The 18,285-nt window shown below is 38.8% G+C and overlaps 1 protein-coding gene across 1 annotated transcript in view; it reads right to left on the bottom strand.

Moving 5' to 3' along the window:
• The window catches only part of LOC101096891, a 339,394-nt gene that overhangs the window by 25,990 nt on the left and 295,119 nt on the right, over positions 1 to 18,285 (bottom strand). The window contains exon 21 of the mRNA XM_045058641.1: positions 2,241 to 2,459. Coding sequence (XP_044914576.1) covers positions 2,241 to 2,459 — 219 coding nt within the window. The remainder of the gene's footprint in view (positions 1 to 2,240; positions 2,460 to 18,285) is intronic.

The raw sequence follows: 18,285 nt of genomic DNA, 5'->3' as shown, positions 1-18,285 counted from the left end.
TTATACAAGATGCCAGGCACACAAAATCATTCTTTAAATGACACATTTTCTTTTTTTTAATATACAAACAATGACACTTAATACTACCCCCAAATCGGGTGTTAGGAAACTTCACCTTTCCCTACCCCAAAGTACCACCCCAACAGTTCACTTTCCAGTAAAAGGCTATTTCTAGCTTGTCCATGGCTCTTGTATCATAGGCAACAATAGAAAGAATATCAATTCTATCCACTGAGCAGAGCATTCTATATTCTATAAAAACTGCCCTGCGAGTAACACATACTGACAGGTAGGCTATTTGAAATGCAAAATATATCAGTTGCCTAGCTATGGGTCAACCTCTGATAGGGACCAGAAATACAAATCAGTCTAAAAACTCTTCTGAGCTTTAGCGTACGTGATTAGTTTTCCTGTGATTCCTCTAGATATACCCTTAAATACAAAACAATGCTGCTCTACTAACAACAAAAATAGGGCATCTCTTAGTTGTTCTAAAAGGGACAGTGCGACACAACCTAAAAACCTAAGGGTTGAATCCAAGGCAGGCCCAGTACAGACTGACCCAGGCCTTGGCACCTTTTTTTCCATGCAAAGTGAGACTTCACCGTGCTCTAAATTTTCCCTCCCCTGCATTTCAGCCTTTGTAATTCTGCTTGTGTATCCTACTTAGCAGCTCTCTACTAAAAAGAGTTCTTCATTTTATCTACTCCCTGACCTTTGCTTTGACGGAAGCTTTATGCTTCCTTCCTATGCAGTTGTGAATATCAAATGAAGTAATGTGTGTAGATTTCTTAGCCGAGGGCCCAACATAGAGTCAGAGCAGGAGAAATGCTCATTGTGGCTGTAGTTATTGTCTTGTCTCACAACTACAGTTTGATGTGAAGCTAATGCAGGATTCGAGCCTACAGATCTAGACAAAATATCCTATCATATCTTGGGTCTTGTGATGCTTAAGAAATCGGATCACCTAGGCTGCCCAGATATTTTTCTCACAGTCCCATTTTACTAGCAGCCAATAAAGATAAAGCTATTTTTTTTTAATTAAAGAAGTAAAAGAGCCGTTAGCAAAAAGCAACTAGCTCGAGCATACAACATTTGTCCCTTCTGCTTTGGAAGCCCTCACACAGAAGAAAGGGATAAAGGGAGAGAGGGGAAAAAAAGAGAAGAAAGGAAGAAAAATAATAGCTAGGTAAAAATTCTCCTGTGAAGCTACAGTAATTTATTATATGTAAATGTGCATATTCTAGAGCATTCGTGTATCTGTGACTTAATTTCAAAACATGACAAAAAACCACATCTGTGTGTATATAGTATACACACACATTCTTTTTCATAGTGTCTTAAAGTTATATGCAGTCCTCTTAGTTGAAAATATACACATATCTTTAAAAGAATTAAAAAAAAAAGGGCGCCTGAGTGGCTCCATCGGTTAAGCATCCAACTTCGGCTCAGGTCATGATCTCGCGTTTGTGAGTTCGAGCCCTGCATCGGGCTCTGTGCTGACAGCTCAGAGCCTGGAGCCTGCTTCAGATACTGTGTTTCCCTCTCTCTTTGCCCCTACCCTGCTCATGCTGTCTTTCTCTGTCTCTCAATAATAAATAAATGTTAAAAAAAAAAGAAAGAAAATATACACACATCTTTACTTTTATCTGGAACATCTACATTTGGGAAAATGAATTTTACTTATATTGATTTCTATCTGTTTGTTTATCTATACCATCTATGGAATCATGTTTATGGAGAGATAACCTGTAAAGTGTCATCTTTTTCCAGGGTATAATGGCCCGGAAAGCTGCCTGGGCTTGAGTTTGGTAATTGTTTGAATTCAATCACTTTGCAGAAGAAGCAATCTTTGCCTCTGTGCGTATAGGTGATAAATCACACTTACATTACTTCTAAACTACTCTCAGCCAGAGTCACTGTGATAAAATCAAAACAGAATAAAACACTGTTGCTAAACTCCTTTTTGGATTCTGCTCAGATATTAGAACATACTTGACTCTGTTCAATTTGAAATAAATATCGATGTGCCAGTTACGTATTTGTAAATCGAGGCCCAGAAGATGAGAATGCAATAGACGTTCCTGCTCTGAGATAAAGACATTTTTTTGTCTTCCCAAATCCTGGGTCTGTGCTGCATTTTAGGTCTTGCGCTACGTGGACGGAGAGGAGTTTTGTACTTTCATTTGGCCTATCAAGACCAAAATGCACCGCTTTAACTTTCAAGGGAAGGCACTCACTTTGTAACAGGAATTGAAATGGCCTGGAGGAAAAGCCACTGGCTAAGGTAATGGAGGTAGAGCCTCAGGAACCAGAGAGATGCCATCAGTAGGATGATGTACCAGAAGCCCTGGCTTCGCCACTCAGCGAATTGAAGCTCCGAGAACGCCGACACCATCCCGAAATGAAGGTGCTTGAAGAATTCTCTAGATCCAGTACCATCAGCAACCGAGGAACACCTACACACAAAGAAACGATGAATCCTGAGCTTCCAGGACAACCAGCAGTAAAATATTTTGAAATGATAATAAAGACATTGTGAAAGTAAAATTGAACGAGACTGTTCCTGAAATACTTGGGCTCAAGTGATCTCTATTTCTTTCGGCTCTGATGGAGAATCCCCAGGGAACATGGAAAGAAGCGTGCACCCAGGAATGGAAATCAAAATCACGGTGAGATATCGCCTCACACCTATTAGGACGACTACTGTCAAAAATTAAAAAAAAAAAGTGCAGAAGAAGGAGGAGAAGGAGGAGAAGTAGACAAAGAGGAAGAAGAGGAAAAAAAAGAAAGGAGGAAAAGAAAAAGAAGGCCATAAAATAGCAAGTGTTGACGAGGATGTGAAAAAATAGGAACTCTTGTGCCCTGTCGGTAAGAACATAAAATGGAGCCTTGCTAGGGAACACAGAAGGCATGGCAGGCCCTCAAACAATGAAAATGAGGATTAACATATGATCCAGCAATACCCCTCCTGGGTAGGTAGCCAAAAGGATGCAAAGCAGAATCTCGCACCGATATTTGCACACCCGTGTGCATAGCATTATTCACTACAGCCAAAAGGCAGAAGCCGCCCAAGTGTCCACCCAATGAATTATTCAGCCTTAAAAAGAAAGGAAACTAGCACGTGCTGCCACGTGGCTCGATCCAGAGGACATTATGCTAAGTGAATCAAGCCAGTCACAAAGAGACAAATACTGTAGGGCTAACTTAACGTGTGGGAGCTAGAATAGTCAAATTCACAAAGATAGAAAGCAGAATGCAGTTTTCCAGGGTCTGGGGTCAGGGGCGGGGGTTGATGGTATAAAGTTTCAGTTCTGCAAGATGAGGAAATTGTGGAGATCGGCTGCACGATGATGTGAATGCACTTAGCATTGCTGAACGGTACTTCAAAATGGTGACGATGATAAATTTTTATGTTATGTGTATTTTTACAACAATACAAAATGTTAAAAGAAGTATGAAAGGAACTATTATAAAGAATAAACTTGGGGCGCCTGGGTGGCGCAGTCGGTTAAGCGTCCGACTTCAGCTCAGGTCACGATCTTGCGGTCCGTGAGTTCGAGCCCCGCGTCGGGCTCTGGGCTGATGGCTCAAAGCCTGGAGCCTGTTTCCGATTCTGTGTCTCCCTCTCTCTCTGCCCCTCCCCCATTCATGCTCTGTCTCTCTCTGTCCCAAAAATAAATAAACGTTGAAAAAAAATTAAAAAAAAAAAGAATAAACTTATTTTTAAAAATCTTTAAAATCTGTAATATATCCCTGCTTATCTCACCTACCCACGATGATCCTTCTTTATTAAAATGAGATTTCATTTTTGGTTATAACCTGTTAAACATTTAACTATTTCGGGGGTGCCTGGGAGGCTCAGGTGGTTAAGTATCCGACTCTCGATTTCAGCTCAGGTCACGATCCCAAGGTTTGTGAGTTCCAGCCCTGCATCAGGCTCTGCACTGTCCACACAGACCTTGTTTCAGATCCTCTGTCTCCCGCTCTCTCCGCCCCTCCCCCACACTCTCAAAAAATAGTTTATTTTTTTAATTAAAAATATAAAGTTGACTATCTTATTTATTTTTATTTTATTTTACTTATTTTATTTTATATTCTAATATAATTTATTGTCAAATTGGCTAACATACAGTGTGTAAAGTGTGCTCTTGGTTTTGGGGGTGGATTGCCGTGGTTCATCGCTTACATACAACACCCAGTGCTCATCCCAACAAGTGCCCTCCTCAATGCCCGTCACCCATTTTCCCCTCTCTGCCACCCGCCCCTCATCAACCCTCAGTGTGTTCTCTGTATTTAAGAGTCTCTTATGGTTTGCCTCCCTCCTTCTCTGTAACTATTTTTTTCCCCTTCCCTTCCCCCATGGTCTTCTGTTAAGTTTCTCAAGTTCTGCATATGAGTGAAAACATACATTATCTTTCTCTGACTGACTTATTTCACTTAGCATGACACCTTCCAGTTCCATCCATGTTGCTGCAAATGGCATGATTTCATTCTCATTGCCAAGTAGTATTCCATTGTATACATAAACCACATCTTCTTTATCCATTCATCAGTTGATGGACATGTAGGCTCTTTCCATAATTTGGCTATTGTCAAAAGCGTCGCTATAAACATTGGAGTACATGTGTCCCTTAACCATCTTATTTCAAAAATTGAAATGCATTGTTAATATATCACCAAAACTATGGTAAGGAAAATTTGAAACTTCAAAAGTCTTTTATTCTTTAACACAATACTGACATTTTCAGTTGAAACTAAATGTAAAATAATTACATGCAAGGTGTTCTGACTTAGCTTCGGTTTCCTCTCTCTGTTTGGTATTGGGATAAAGCGATGTTTTCAAAGTTTACAAAATTAGAGCTTTTGCAGGAAAGAAGATGAAGAAGTATTTGAAAATAACTGTCGAGGCAGAACTTGTTCCCCACCTAATCCCAAGAAAATGTGCAGGGAGTACACAGGAGGGTTCCCATAGCTTACCGACTAGAAATACAAACTCTGGACTCAAATGCCCAAAGCCTCGATGTCTACATAGAATTCCTATCTATGCCTCAGTTTGCTCATATGGAAAAGGGGAGTAGTGATAGTACCCCATAAGCCAGGGTCAGTATAATGACCAAATTAACAGATGTAAAACATTTTGAACAGTGTGATTCTGCACTGTCATCACAAAATAGTAAATACTCAATCCACGCTTTCACCCTCTTTCCCCTCTTCCAATATTTACCAGAGCTGCTTTGAAATAGGCTGGCCTTCCATCAAGCCTAAGAAATATAGCAGTTGATATGATTCCTTTCATTTTAAAGAGATATAAACAGGAGATGCATATGTTATTTAACTCAAGCAGTAAATATCATCGGTATATACCATCACCAGCTTAATAAAATGTTGGTTTTGTTGAATCAGTAATTGATCTTTATAATAACTAGGTTCCAAGTCCTGTCTTGGAAACTTAGCCTGTCTGATTCTGCTCTAGAATATGTTTCTAGAATAATTTGGGAAATTCCTCAACCAAAAATGGTCCCGATTAAAAACATCTTACCAAAGAAGAAGCTAGTATGATACGAAGTAGTTCAGGAACAATGATAAAACCAAAACAAGTCGAGGCAGCGTGAGAACATAAAAGAAATGGGATTCATAGAGAGATACAAAAGATTGTATATGCAAAAGCTCACCTCTCTCTGAAGACTGTTAAATACGATGATAATTGCACCATGAAAAGGAGAAGATAAATAATAGAACTAAGAGCCTTTGGGGGAACAAAGAACAAACGGACGACCACAGAAAGTAAAAAACAAAACACACAAACAAACAAAAGAAACATATTGTTCTCAGAATTCCAACCCAAGACTTTAGCCTTCTGGTCTGCACCGGACGAAGGAGGCACTGAATTTGACATCGACCGTTCCTTTGTTGTTCGGGTCTGTATTTTGCCATGAAGATGTAGACCATCATCTAACCCAGAACTCCGTGCGGAGTCTGTAGTGAGCATGCTTTGCAATTATACAAACGAGGAACAGCTAAACAGGAAACAGGCCCCTGAGAGGTTTGGGTTTACCATTGGTAACAGAGTCCTCATAGGAGGATTCCAGAATACCTTGCTACATTTATCATCATGTGAAATGAAACCCAGAACTTTCTACCCTCCTAAAGCAAAATAGTCTGTGCCCGCTCCTCTTCAGTTAATTATTCCGTTGCTGTTTTGCCCCTTCAAAGAGAAGAGAAAATCAAATGCAGATTTGGCATTGTGTTGTTTGCAAAACACCAGAAAATCTCAAATGATGCAAAACAGAAGAGACGGTAGCCTATTTGACCTTTGAAAATTTCCACTGTTCTTTTCATACCCATTGAGACAAATGACTAAGCAGTTTAAGTGTTTATTCACAGAACCCACTATAAAGTCATACTTTTGCTATTAGTTTCACTGATAAATGTTTCCCATTCACATTCAGATACGCATATTGGTTTCTGGGGCATGTGAGTTAGGACAAATAATACTAAAATATCATCGTGGAGCATTTATATCTAACTCAAAATACTCAGTTGTTTTGTACCTGCTTAACACACTTCAATATTTGATTTTACTTGTTCGTTTAACAATGGTAACTCGAACATCGGGAACCAAAGAATTAGGAAAAACCTGGAATCCATCATTTAGAGTTTGAACAATTACAGACTTCAGAGTTTGAAATTAATAAAGGAATTAGTTGATGCCAAATGATGCCGAATAAAAAGAAGTTATCAACAAGCTTATCAGGTGAACAAAACTCATCAAGGAGAGCCTTACAGACAATTCTCATATGACAGTGACAGTCCGTTTCTCTTAATCATTTCGAATTTGCACCTGAAATCCAAGGGTGTACCGACGGAGAATTACATCCACAACCCTCTCTCGATTCGTTGTTCCTGAAATAGATTTCATTGAAAAGAAAACTCTGCATCCATGTTTCAACATTTTCTTGAAAGCAAACCTCTCTTTTATTCTCGTACACATGCAAGGCATAGTATAAGATGCAGGGCCATTGTACAATATCTTCATCCACATTTCCACTGTTCTCTCCTTCCCCTGTAATCTTTCTTGGTTATGTACAAAGAGTATGACCATCAAAAGGATAATAAATGGCCTCTGCCACTGGGGTGTGTAATACGTATAGTGGGAATTGATTTGTTGGTTATGAAGGAAGCCGGAGAGCACACAGATCACTGCAAAATCACATTGAGGCCAGCAACTACTCCTCGGTTCATGCAGGCGAATCCTCTATCGCTCACAGGGTGAGCTGCCAGAGGCTGAGAAGAATGGTCAGGTCATCCAGTATTCAGCTATTAAATGAAACCTATTTCTCTGAACTTCAGCCACATTTCATATGACACACATATATCCCCCTTTCCATGCCCAGTCCTTATAGAGACCCGATATCAAACAAGATTTCTATGATCCATCAGTGTAATAATAAAAAAGAAAAAAAGACCCAAGTTGCTTTATGGAAAAAAAAAAAGCATGGAATGCATTCTTTTACATCGAACAGTGAATAGGAGTCCTTAGGGATTTGTATATAACCCAAACCCACCATTTATCAGCTGTGCATAATAATCCTTTTAAGAAGTGACTATCAATAAATGGCACTAAAATTTCCATATTCCTTTCTTCTGTATGACTAACCATACACTAAGTGTAGCATTGAAAAAAATTAATGCTTATTTATTTTTGAGAGAGAAAGAGAACACCAGTGGGGGAGGGGCAGAGAGAGAGGGAGACCCAGAATCCAAAGCAGGTTCCAGGCCTGAGCTGTCAGCACAGAGCCCCACGTGGGGCTCGAACTCGGGAGCTGTGAGATCATGACCTGAGTCAAAGTCAGATGCTGTACTGACTGAGCCACCCAGGTGCCCCATAAACATAACATTTTTAAAAATCAAGTTTGTTTGTTTTTTTTATTTTTTTTGTAATTCTTCTTGGGGGGGCGGTATTTCTCATTTCTTTTTTCACTGTGTTCCATTTATCAAGTTTTTGAACATAGAGCCCTCGGTGACTGTGAAGCTTTTTCTAAGACTTAATATTCAGCATTTCAGGGAGTCATTCTAATGAGGGTATCAAAGAAACATGGATAGGTTATACTGTGTTAATGTTGGAGAAGACCTCATCAGATTCCCTCAGACTTTTTCAAAAGCGGAACTAAAGCCCAATCAGTTAAGTGATTTGCCCAACTTTATACAACTGGTAAGAGTTTTCTAACCACTGTATCCAGACTTGCCATTAGGAGCTCTCCATCAGTTTAACAAGACCAGAAAGTGTAGCCTGCTTGAAAGAGAGACCCTTTATCAAAACCTGAAAGAAGGAAAGGGTTCTTCTTTTATGGAAGTTGGTTTAATTGGACACAACTCATTCATTCAGCAGATCGTCATTAAATAAATGTAAATGTCAGGCCCTGGGATGATGTAGTAAGCAGAATAATGGCCTCCCCCAAATATGCCCACACCCCAATCCTTGTAACCTGCAATTATGTTAAATTATACGGCAAAGGACAATTAAGGTAGTGTACAGAATTAAGTTTGCTAAGCAATTGAGTTTAAAGTAGATTATTATGGGTTATTTGGGTGAGCTCAGTGAATTCACAAGGGTCCTTAAAAAGTGAGAGGGGAGAGCAGAAGAGAGAGGGAGACAACAAGAAGGAGAACCAGAAGAATGGCAGTGTGCGAAAGACTCGTCTCAAATGTCTTGGCTTTGAAGATGGAAGAAGGGAGCCATGAGGCAAGGGATGAGACCAGCTTCTAGGAGCTGGAACAAGAAAGGAAACATTCTCCCTAGAATCCAGAAAACAAAACATGTAGCTCTTCTGGCCCCTAAGTTCAGCTCAGTGAGACCCATTTCAGACTTCTGACCTCCAGAACTGTACAATAATAAACTTGTGTTGCTTTAAGCAGCACCAAAACACTAATATAGATACAGGTTCTGGATTTTCACAGATGAGCAACATTGTCACTCACCCACAGCAATTTCATTCTATTGGAAGAGACAGATCAGTGAAAAGACAAATAAAATCCAGGGACAAAATCCAGGGTGAGAAGTGTTACAGTGACATACAGAATGCTATGAGAAAACATAGGATGGACACCTATCTCCAACTGGGCCAAGGAAGGCTTCCCCCCGAGACCTATGAGGTAAAGAGGAATCAGACAAATGAGAGGAAGAGCTATATGGGAAAGCTAGGAGGGCATTCCATCACACATGCACCGCTCAGGACAAGAGAGTTCCATTTCTAAAGCTGAATATAAGTTGCATAGGGTGGAGAAAGTCCAAGTAGGTGAAGGGGTCTGTTGGTGGAGGCCTGATTAATGGATGCCATGCTGCAGAGTGTTCACTCCATCCTGGCACTCTTAGTAGCCCTTGGAGTAACTAAAGGGGAAGGAGATGGGGGGATGCCATGTTTGTGTTTTAGAGATACTGCTCTAGCTGCAGGGGGGAAATAGTGTGGGTAGGTTCAGACCAAAGGGGAGAACAGATTATGACTTAGATGATGACTGATTAGTACTGCTCAATGATGAGCAGAACTGTAGACCTTTCAGAAGTATGGGCATGGGTGTTCTTTGCTGTCACAACAACTTGAAGGGTGGAAAAGGCACAAAGCTTCATGAAATGTGCTTGAGAGTCTCAACTGATAAAGATTTCTCCTGACCCTTATGTTAGTTCTCGAGGGCTACTATCACCATGAATTGGGTGGTTTTAAACAACATAAATGTATTCTCTCACAGTTCTGGAGTCTAAAAGTCCTAAATCAAGGTGTTGGCAGGGCCATGCTTTCTCTGAAGTTTCCAGGGGATGGGGAGGTGGAGAAGGAAAGATTCTTCAGCTTCTGGTAACCTCAAGCATTCCTTGCCTAGTGGCAGCAAAAATCCAATCTCTGTCTCCAGTTTTACATGGCTGTCTCTCCTTTGTTCATCTGTGTCTTCGCAAATAAAGACATCAGCCATATTGGATTAAGGGCCCACTCTACTCTAGTACGATCACCTTTTAGCTTACCTTTACAGTAACCCTGTTGAGGTACTAAGTCCTACAACTTCAACACATTATTGAAGGACAACAGTTCAACTTTTAACACCCCAAATGCCAATAGCATTTGCCAACAGCAGCCCTTTTAGAGGAAAAGGGAATTAGAGGGGTGTAGGACAGGGACAAAGAGATGGATTTGAGAGACAGTTGACTAAGATGAACAGGACTTGGAGACTGTTTGAATTTGGGATCCCAAAGAAAAGAATCTAAAATGGTTCCAAAGTTTCTGGCTCGGGTAGCTCATCCAAAGAGCAGCTTGCCATATTAGAGAAAAGCATTTAGTGAAGAAGAAGGGAAAATGAAGAAACAATAAGCTCATATTGACCCACATATGGAAATGCTCATGGTAAATCCAGGAAAATTTGCCCAATAGTCTGTCATACCTACGGAAGTGAGGTTCAAGACATATCAGAACTGGAAAACAGTTTGATGAAGTCACCAACATGGTAGTAAGCCATTAGAATGATTGAGACACATTGTCAATACCCAGTATGTGGAAATGATGTAAAAACTAAAATATATATATACAGGTGCTTGTCCCTCAGATTAATATAAATATTCTCTTCGAACAGAATCAGCTATCACAAGCTTGAACAATATAAACTCAAGTACTCTTTGAAGGTATTCTTTTCCCATATGTTGGTTTACAGCTGCAAACCCACTTAATCTAGACAAAACCCTCCTCCTTCATTCACATCCCTGAAAAATAGTTTATGGATAAGGGTTTTTAAGGTAAGTGAGAATTTTTGGCATAGACAATAAAAACTGATACAATAAAAATATACACAGTATATAATATGTATATACTATATTTAATTTACAGAGCCACTTTGGAAGACAGGTGTTTCTATACACATTTTACAGATGGGGAAATGAGAACAGAGAAAGTTCAAATTACTTGCTCTAGATCATACAGCTATTAGGAGACAGAACAAAACAAGCATCTAGATTTGAACTTAATGTTAGTGTGATACCACAGCTTGTGTGTTTCCACGACCCGTGTGGCCAAGTGCATGGGGGCCGAAGGGGCTGGCAGGAAGAAGGTTCACAACTCATTTACATGTACCAAGAACTTATACTGCAGCTCAGTAAAAATGCACTATGAAATTAATATTAATATATTTAGTGAGGCTTGGGGTGCATGGGCGGCTCAGTTGGTTAAGCATCTGACTCTTGCTTTCAGCTCGGGTCATGATTTCACAGTTCATGGGTTCAAGCCCTGCACGGGGCTCTGTGCTGGCAGTGTGGAGCCTGCTTGGGATTCTCTGTCTCCCTTTCTCTCTACCCTTCCCCTGCTCACTCTCTATTTCTCTCTCTCAAAATAAATAAACATTTATCTATAGATATAGATATATAGATATAGATAAATGTTTATTTATATATATACATATATAGATATATATATGTATATATGTATACATATGTATATGTATATATATCTATATATATGTATACATATGTATATCTATATATGTATATATATGTATATGTATATATGTATATCTATATCTACATCTATGTCTATATATATGTATAAATGTATATCTATATATAGCTATATATGTATATATAAATAAACATTTATCTATATCTATATCCTATATCTACATGATATACATTATAGAGATATAGAGATAGAGATAAAGATATAGATATTAGTGACGCTATTCACTCACTGAAGGCAGGAACTGTCTTGTTCAGTGCCTTATCCTCAGACCCAAACACCATGCTGTGTACATAGTAGGTGCTTAAAAACAGGCATTTGTTAAATAAATAATTTTTTAAACGTGTCATTTTCTAAATGGTTTAGGTAAAAACTCTGATCTGCTTCAGTCATTTGATCTGTCCCTTTAACTTAACATTTCAAGATTCATATAGTCCATTCAGACAGTTAATTGTTCGGTGCATAAGAAAATAAAAAAACACCATTAAAATGGTAGCTGAGAAAAGTCTCATAAATTCACAGCAGTATATTATTAAATGATTTGGCTGGTAGGGACTCTTGGGCAAGTTCACTGTGGTACCATATTTAAAAGAAAATGAAGTAGGGGCGCCTGGGTGGCTTGGTTGGTTAAGCATCCGACTTCGGCTCAGGTCATGATCTCCTGGTCCGTGAGTTCGACCCCCGCGTTGGGGTCTGTGCTGACAGCTCAGAGCCTGGAGCCTGTTTCAGATTCTGTGTCTCCCTCTCTCTGACCCTCCCCTGTTCATGCTCTGTCTCTCTCTGTCTCAAAAATAAATAAACGTTAAAAAAAATTTAAAGAAAATGAAGTAAAATACGCCAAGATAAGGAAACACTTATTTGGAAAGAGATATAATTAACCCAAATGAATTATTACAGAGGGAGGGGGGCTGGAGAGGTGGGCGAAATGGGTGAAGGGAGTTCAGAGGTGTAAACTTTCAGCTATAAAATAAACAAATCATGGGGATATAACAGATAGCACGGTGACCATAGTCAATAATATTGAAATGCATATTTGAAAGTTGTCAAGAGAAAAAATCTTAAAAATCTCACCACAAGAGGCAAAAATCATAATTTTGCCTGGTGGCAGATTTACTGTGCTGATCATTTTACTAGATGCACAAACATCAAATCATCATGTTGTATAGCTGAAACTAATAATCATATCAATTAAAAAAATGAATTGTTACAATACTCTTATCATATGATGATTATTGGATTGATATATATATATATATATATATATATATCTGATAAATGACATCAATATCAGTTTTATTTTTAACCAAAGTTATTATTAAAATGCTCAAATCTGATATTGCCTTGTCATTATTTCAAGTATTTGGAAAAATACTTTCACAGAAGTATCTGTACATATACAGATTTCACCAACATGTTCTGGGTAAAATTGTGTTCCATTCTTTCAACTTTTATAAAACGTTATGAAGAGGAAAACTTCACAAGTTTATCTTGATGTTAGCATTTTTAAACTAGATCCCCCCCCCGCCCTAAAATTGTATCTCCTTGGCCAATTTGGGTATTATACTTTTAATATAACACATTGCACTTTTACCAGATTTAATTCAATTTATAACAAATGCCTCTAATTAAGTTAAAAGATCTTTGAAAATTGCTAAATCTTCGGGGTAATATTACCACGACTGACATTGAAATAATTGATCATTCCCACTGAGGCACAAAAGTATGAATGTTCTAATGAGAAAACAGGGATTGAAGTATGTTGAAGGAGTCCAAAGAGACTCCCAAACTCTTTAGGCTGTTATTTCCAGTGACTGTCTCAGAATGGGACCGGGAGCTGGGGCAGGGACAGACGACACTCAACCCAGAGCCTAAGAAGGCAATGAAAGCAAACTTGAAACACAAAGTCACCACTTTGAGCAAAGGTGAACATGGTCTGCTTTGCCTTCCTAAAATACTCTCATTTCAGTATGCATGGGTTTCTGTTTTACAATGTCAATTTTTGCCATTGACAACATTTTCGTGACTAGTCCACGCCAATAAATACCGAATGTAATACTAGAATGCATCTATTTTTCCGAGAGAAAGTCACTTAGAGCCGAGAATCAGTAAATATGTAATTAGTTAGACCTAGTGGCAGAGCTCCTGACCAAACACCACCACCAGAGTGGGGAGTAGAAACAGAGTTTGGTTAAAGTGTTTATTGCGGCTTTGTGAAGGGCTTTAGGAAATCGCTTCCCTTTGCAGCTAATCTGTTAGTAAGAAGGAGAACACCTACCTTGCCGGTATTTGCTTGGCCTAATTAGTTAAAAATGTGTACAAAACGCTTCCAACGTGAAACTCGCTAAATACTTTATGCATAATGGAAGCTTCATTAATGGCTGGAACAATAACGTAAAATCAGCTTTGCAAACAGTCACATTAATGAACTGCATGATAATGCATAAGCAGGGCAGCATAAGAAAAAAGATACTTCACAGCTTAGCCATAAGAATATCAGGAGGCTTCACAATTTATCAGGCTATATATAGATGCAGATTGGAGAGAGGCAGATCCGTATACAGGCTGACAGCACAGAACCCAGTTTAAGTCTTTGTTCTTCTGTTTACTAGTCTGCTGATATTTTGTGGGTTATCTAATCTCTGGGCCTCAGAAACTTCCTCTAAGATAGGGGTTTGGAATGTCTCCCGTTTTGAGTTATGAGGATTGAGAGAAGATGTCAGATTTCCAGGAAGGAGCCTGCCACTTTTAGAGAGGGATTATTTTATAATACAAACTGGAAAGTCACTCAAGACCAAGAAAGCCATTTCACAAAATTGACTTCTAATTTTGATTCCACTATTGTGGGCAATGGAAAAACATTCAGGAAGAATTACGTTGTGATTCAACCAATGGCATCTCAGACATTTAAATTGAAAAGCAAAGATATATCTTTAGACCCTTTTCTTCCAAATCATAGTTTGGATAGCATGTATTAGATAAATAGTTTTTGTTTTGTTTTGTTTTGCTTTGTTTGTTTTTTGTTGTTTTGTTTTGTTTTGTTTTGTTGCAGTAATAAGTCCATAAAGGGAAATGCAACCCAAATTATTGACAATAGCAGATAGGCTGAAAGTAGGAAAGAGAGAATATTCTTGCAGAAGAGTTTAAGCAGAAGCTTGATAAACTATTATTATGTGTAAGAGTACTATAACATGCTCAGATTTTGTTGTGGGATTGAGTTTAATTTTACTGTTTCTAGCAAAATGTGGGCACATGGCAAATACACTGTGAGTCTCACGTCACCTCACCCCAACACGATGGCCTAATTCAGATATAAATCAAGTAATCAAGTTAAAATGAAGATGAAGACAATTTAGGAAAAAGTGATGGCCAAATGTTGACAAGAAGTCTGAGGGTGTCATCTCTCCCCTTTTGTCTAGTCTCTGGAGCAACGGGTAGCTCTTACTCATGTTCAAGTTCTGTACAATTGAATCGAGCTGAGTTGGGTTGAGTTGAGTTGAATTGAAAAATGCACATAGCATAATAAATGAGCTTTACATAACAGTGTGTCATAATATATACATATATATTTGATATGTATCAAAAGAAAATTTATAGCACAGTTTTAAAAGTATGAATTTTTTAATGTTTATTTATTTGAGAGAGAGAGACAGACAGAACACAAGTTGGGGAGGGAAAGAGATGGGGGAGACATAGAATCCGACACAGGCTCCGGGCTCTGAGCTGTCAGCACAGAGCCCGATGCAGGGCTCAAACTCACAAACCTTGAGATCATGACCTGAGCAGAAGTCAGACATTCAGCCTACTGAGCCACAATGACACCCCTAATAGAATGAATTTTTAAAATCAGATGGAGCTGGGACTGAGTATCAGCTCTTTCACAACATGACTGTGTGAACCTAAGTAAAACATTTAATCTCTTTAATATAATGCCTTTAAGATACTTACAATACTTATTCCAAATGTTTATAAAGCAATCTAGAGAGAAAATGTAATTTTTGTCTCATAATAAGTGCCAAATTAATGTTAGTCAACAGAATTGTTTAACACCATCAATAACAATAATAATATTTTTTAAATAAATAATAATGAAAATAACTTAAGTTTCTCTCTCTTCTCCCTGATTTCTTACAGGGAAGGATGCCTGTTGTAAAAATAAAATGTAAAGCCTTCCAATTATGTCCAGAAAATTTTTAGTAATTATTAATCCATACCTTCTTTTAAAACTTCTAAATAAATACCTAAAAATGGAGGGACCTATATCTTATAATTTAGTACAAAAAAATACATAATACAATATATTAACTCTTTTTCTTTCCAATTTAATTCTGTGTTGTTTTATTTAGCCACCTATTATAAAAAGTAATTTGTGTTGATAGCTCTGAGGAAATCTAGAAATTAAAGAGCTAATTAAATTTTTTCTGAGTAATTTGTGAGTCTCTGTATCAATATATACATGTAAGTGTGTGTGTTCATCTGTGTGCACGCACACATATTTAAACATCCATGAATGGACAAATACTGCCAGATGTTTCTGGAAATTGACCTTCCATGATGTCTACTCTGACTAACCATTTCCTCTGGGCAAACACACCTAACCTTTAAGCCATGTTTCCAAAGGAATCATAGATCATGCACCTGGTAAGGCTGAACTAGAATGTCAGAAAATGTGATCAAGATAGGGAAGAGAGGTAATGAGAAACTGACCTTTGTTGTGAACTTACTATCTATGGAGGATCTTGAGAAAGTTTTTGCTATCTTAAGTTAAAAAATAATAAGTAACTTATAAAACATTTAAATAATGCCCCCATTTCTAGAAATAGTTTCGCATCATCACACATATATAAGTGATACTTTCATAAATAATTTGCCTGAATATTTTCAAAATGGAGCTCATACACGTATTTATAAAAGCATTATAAGAAAGGCACATCTGGTATAATAATTCCAGGATGTCATCCTGAAACAAAAAATATGACCACAATTTGCAAAATACTTTGCTGAGTGTATATACTATACTCCTATATTTCAAGGAATGCACAAGTTTTGTTAAGTGAAACTCTCACGTATAGAAGTGAGAATTTCTTCATCTTCCCACTTACCAAAGCACACGTTTTCAATGGGGACATCTGCAAACAGAATGTTAATTAAAACATCAAGGTAGACATAAGTCACAGAAGTGTTGAGTTGTCTACCACTAAGTAGCTGCCTTCATTCTAAGGCAGAGGTGCATCCAGAACCCATTGAGAAGACATCTTGACCACTTTGTACTGAAGTCAAGGAAGTATAACCAAGCACAAGGAAACCCTGACCCCCACACAGGTTGTAACAGAGGCTTTAGCTGATGATCTGGAGTTCGTCCTTGGGGGCTGTTTCAACAAGAAGGGACGGGAGAAGGCTTCTGTATTTCCACATCAGTCAGTTAGTGACAACAAATTGTCCTCTGGGAGGGGCATGATCTGGATGAGGATGTTTCCTGTGGCCGAGGAAAGTTCCCATAGACGGACTCTGGTCTGAGCCACAAGCAGGCAATATTCTCAGCAACTGAGGGGTGTGGGTTTAACCCGGAGGGAAGTAGGTGAAACACCATAGTATCTATCACAGTCCACCCCTTCTTATGCTCAGATCCATTTGCTTCTACGGTAAATTCATACCATCTAGGAACTGTTCCTCCAGGCTTATGGTCAGTCTTGTTTTCTGGGAAACTTAGTGGAGAAGTGTTGGTGAAGACAACTCAGCTGTGCAGCTGACATTGAGGTTGTAATGAAACTCTTCATCACTCTCCTCCACCATCCCAGATTCCCCTCATCCTGATCTGCATCTCTACAGGTCTAGATGGCTTGATCTTGCCTGGTGGCATAGTCTAAATGGGGACTCCTGATGTGTCCAAACTTCTAGAAGGTATGCTCCTCTTAGGTGGTGTCTATTCTCAGTTAAAGACCTCAAATGGATCACCTGAAAAACAAACCTATTCTTCTCCACCCCCTTTGTATATTAGCATATCCACCTCTCCTAATGATAAGGAGTGATTAACCAGGCAGGTCGTAATGATTCCTTTCTTTCCTTGCTGGCCTCCCAGCATGAGGAACCTGATGTGACCTGGTGGCTATGGCTAGAAGGTGTGTGTTCACAGATGGAAATGTTCACCCTTTGGAAACCAGGGCCTCCAGTGCACCAGTGGTAAGAATCATGCATCTATTCATGCAGCTTACTTTAAATTAAGATCATATGAGAAACTGATAAGTGCTATGAAAAGGACAAATGAGGATAATGCAATAGAATGTGATTATCTGTGAAGGTGGCATTGATGAGATCTGAATGAGATGAAACCAACTCTTTCCCTATCAGATTAGATAGAGCGATGATGTCCTTGGGTCAAGCTATCCCTGAGGCCAGCCAGCCAGTGGGCCAGGTCTACTTTTTATCTTCTACCTCTATTCACACCTACTTTTCTTTCATATGCCATGTTCAGGAGCTGGGGATGGGGTGGGGAGTGAGAGGAAACCTCTTTTCTGTGAATCAGTAAACACAGCTAATTAAAATCATCGTTAGGTTCTTATGGACCACACAACAATGATCAGTTGGCTATCCAGAAGCGCTTTCCAATCCAAAAATGTCCCTTGCCCACCTCCACCTGTAAAGGCAAGAAAAATTTAGATGTTTCCTTCTCTTAACTCCCCCTCACCCACTGAATGGCTATCTGACCCGGTTCTGGACAATAACGTGCAACTCGAGAAGGTTGCTGAAGGGATTCTGAGCATGCTAATAATCTCCCTACTAGGAGAGAAAGAATAAGTAG

Source organism: Felis catus, chromosome B2 (assembly GCF_018350175.1).
Source record: "Felis catus isolate Fca126 chromosome B2, F.catus_Fca126_mat1.0, whole genome shotgun sequence".
Classification (NCBI taxonomy): Eukaryota; Metazoa; Chordata; class Mammalia; order Carnivora; family Felidae; genus Felis; species Felis catus.
This window is presented reverse-complemented; position numbering and strand designations above follow the sequence as displayed.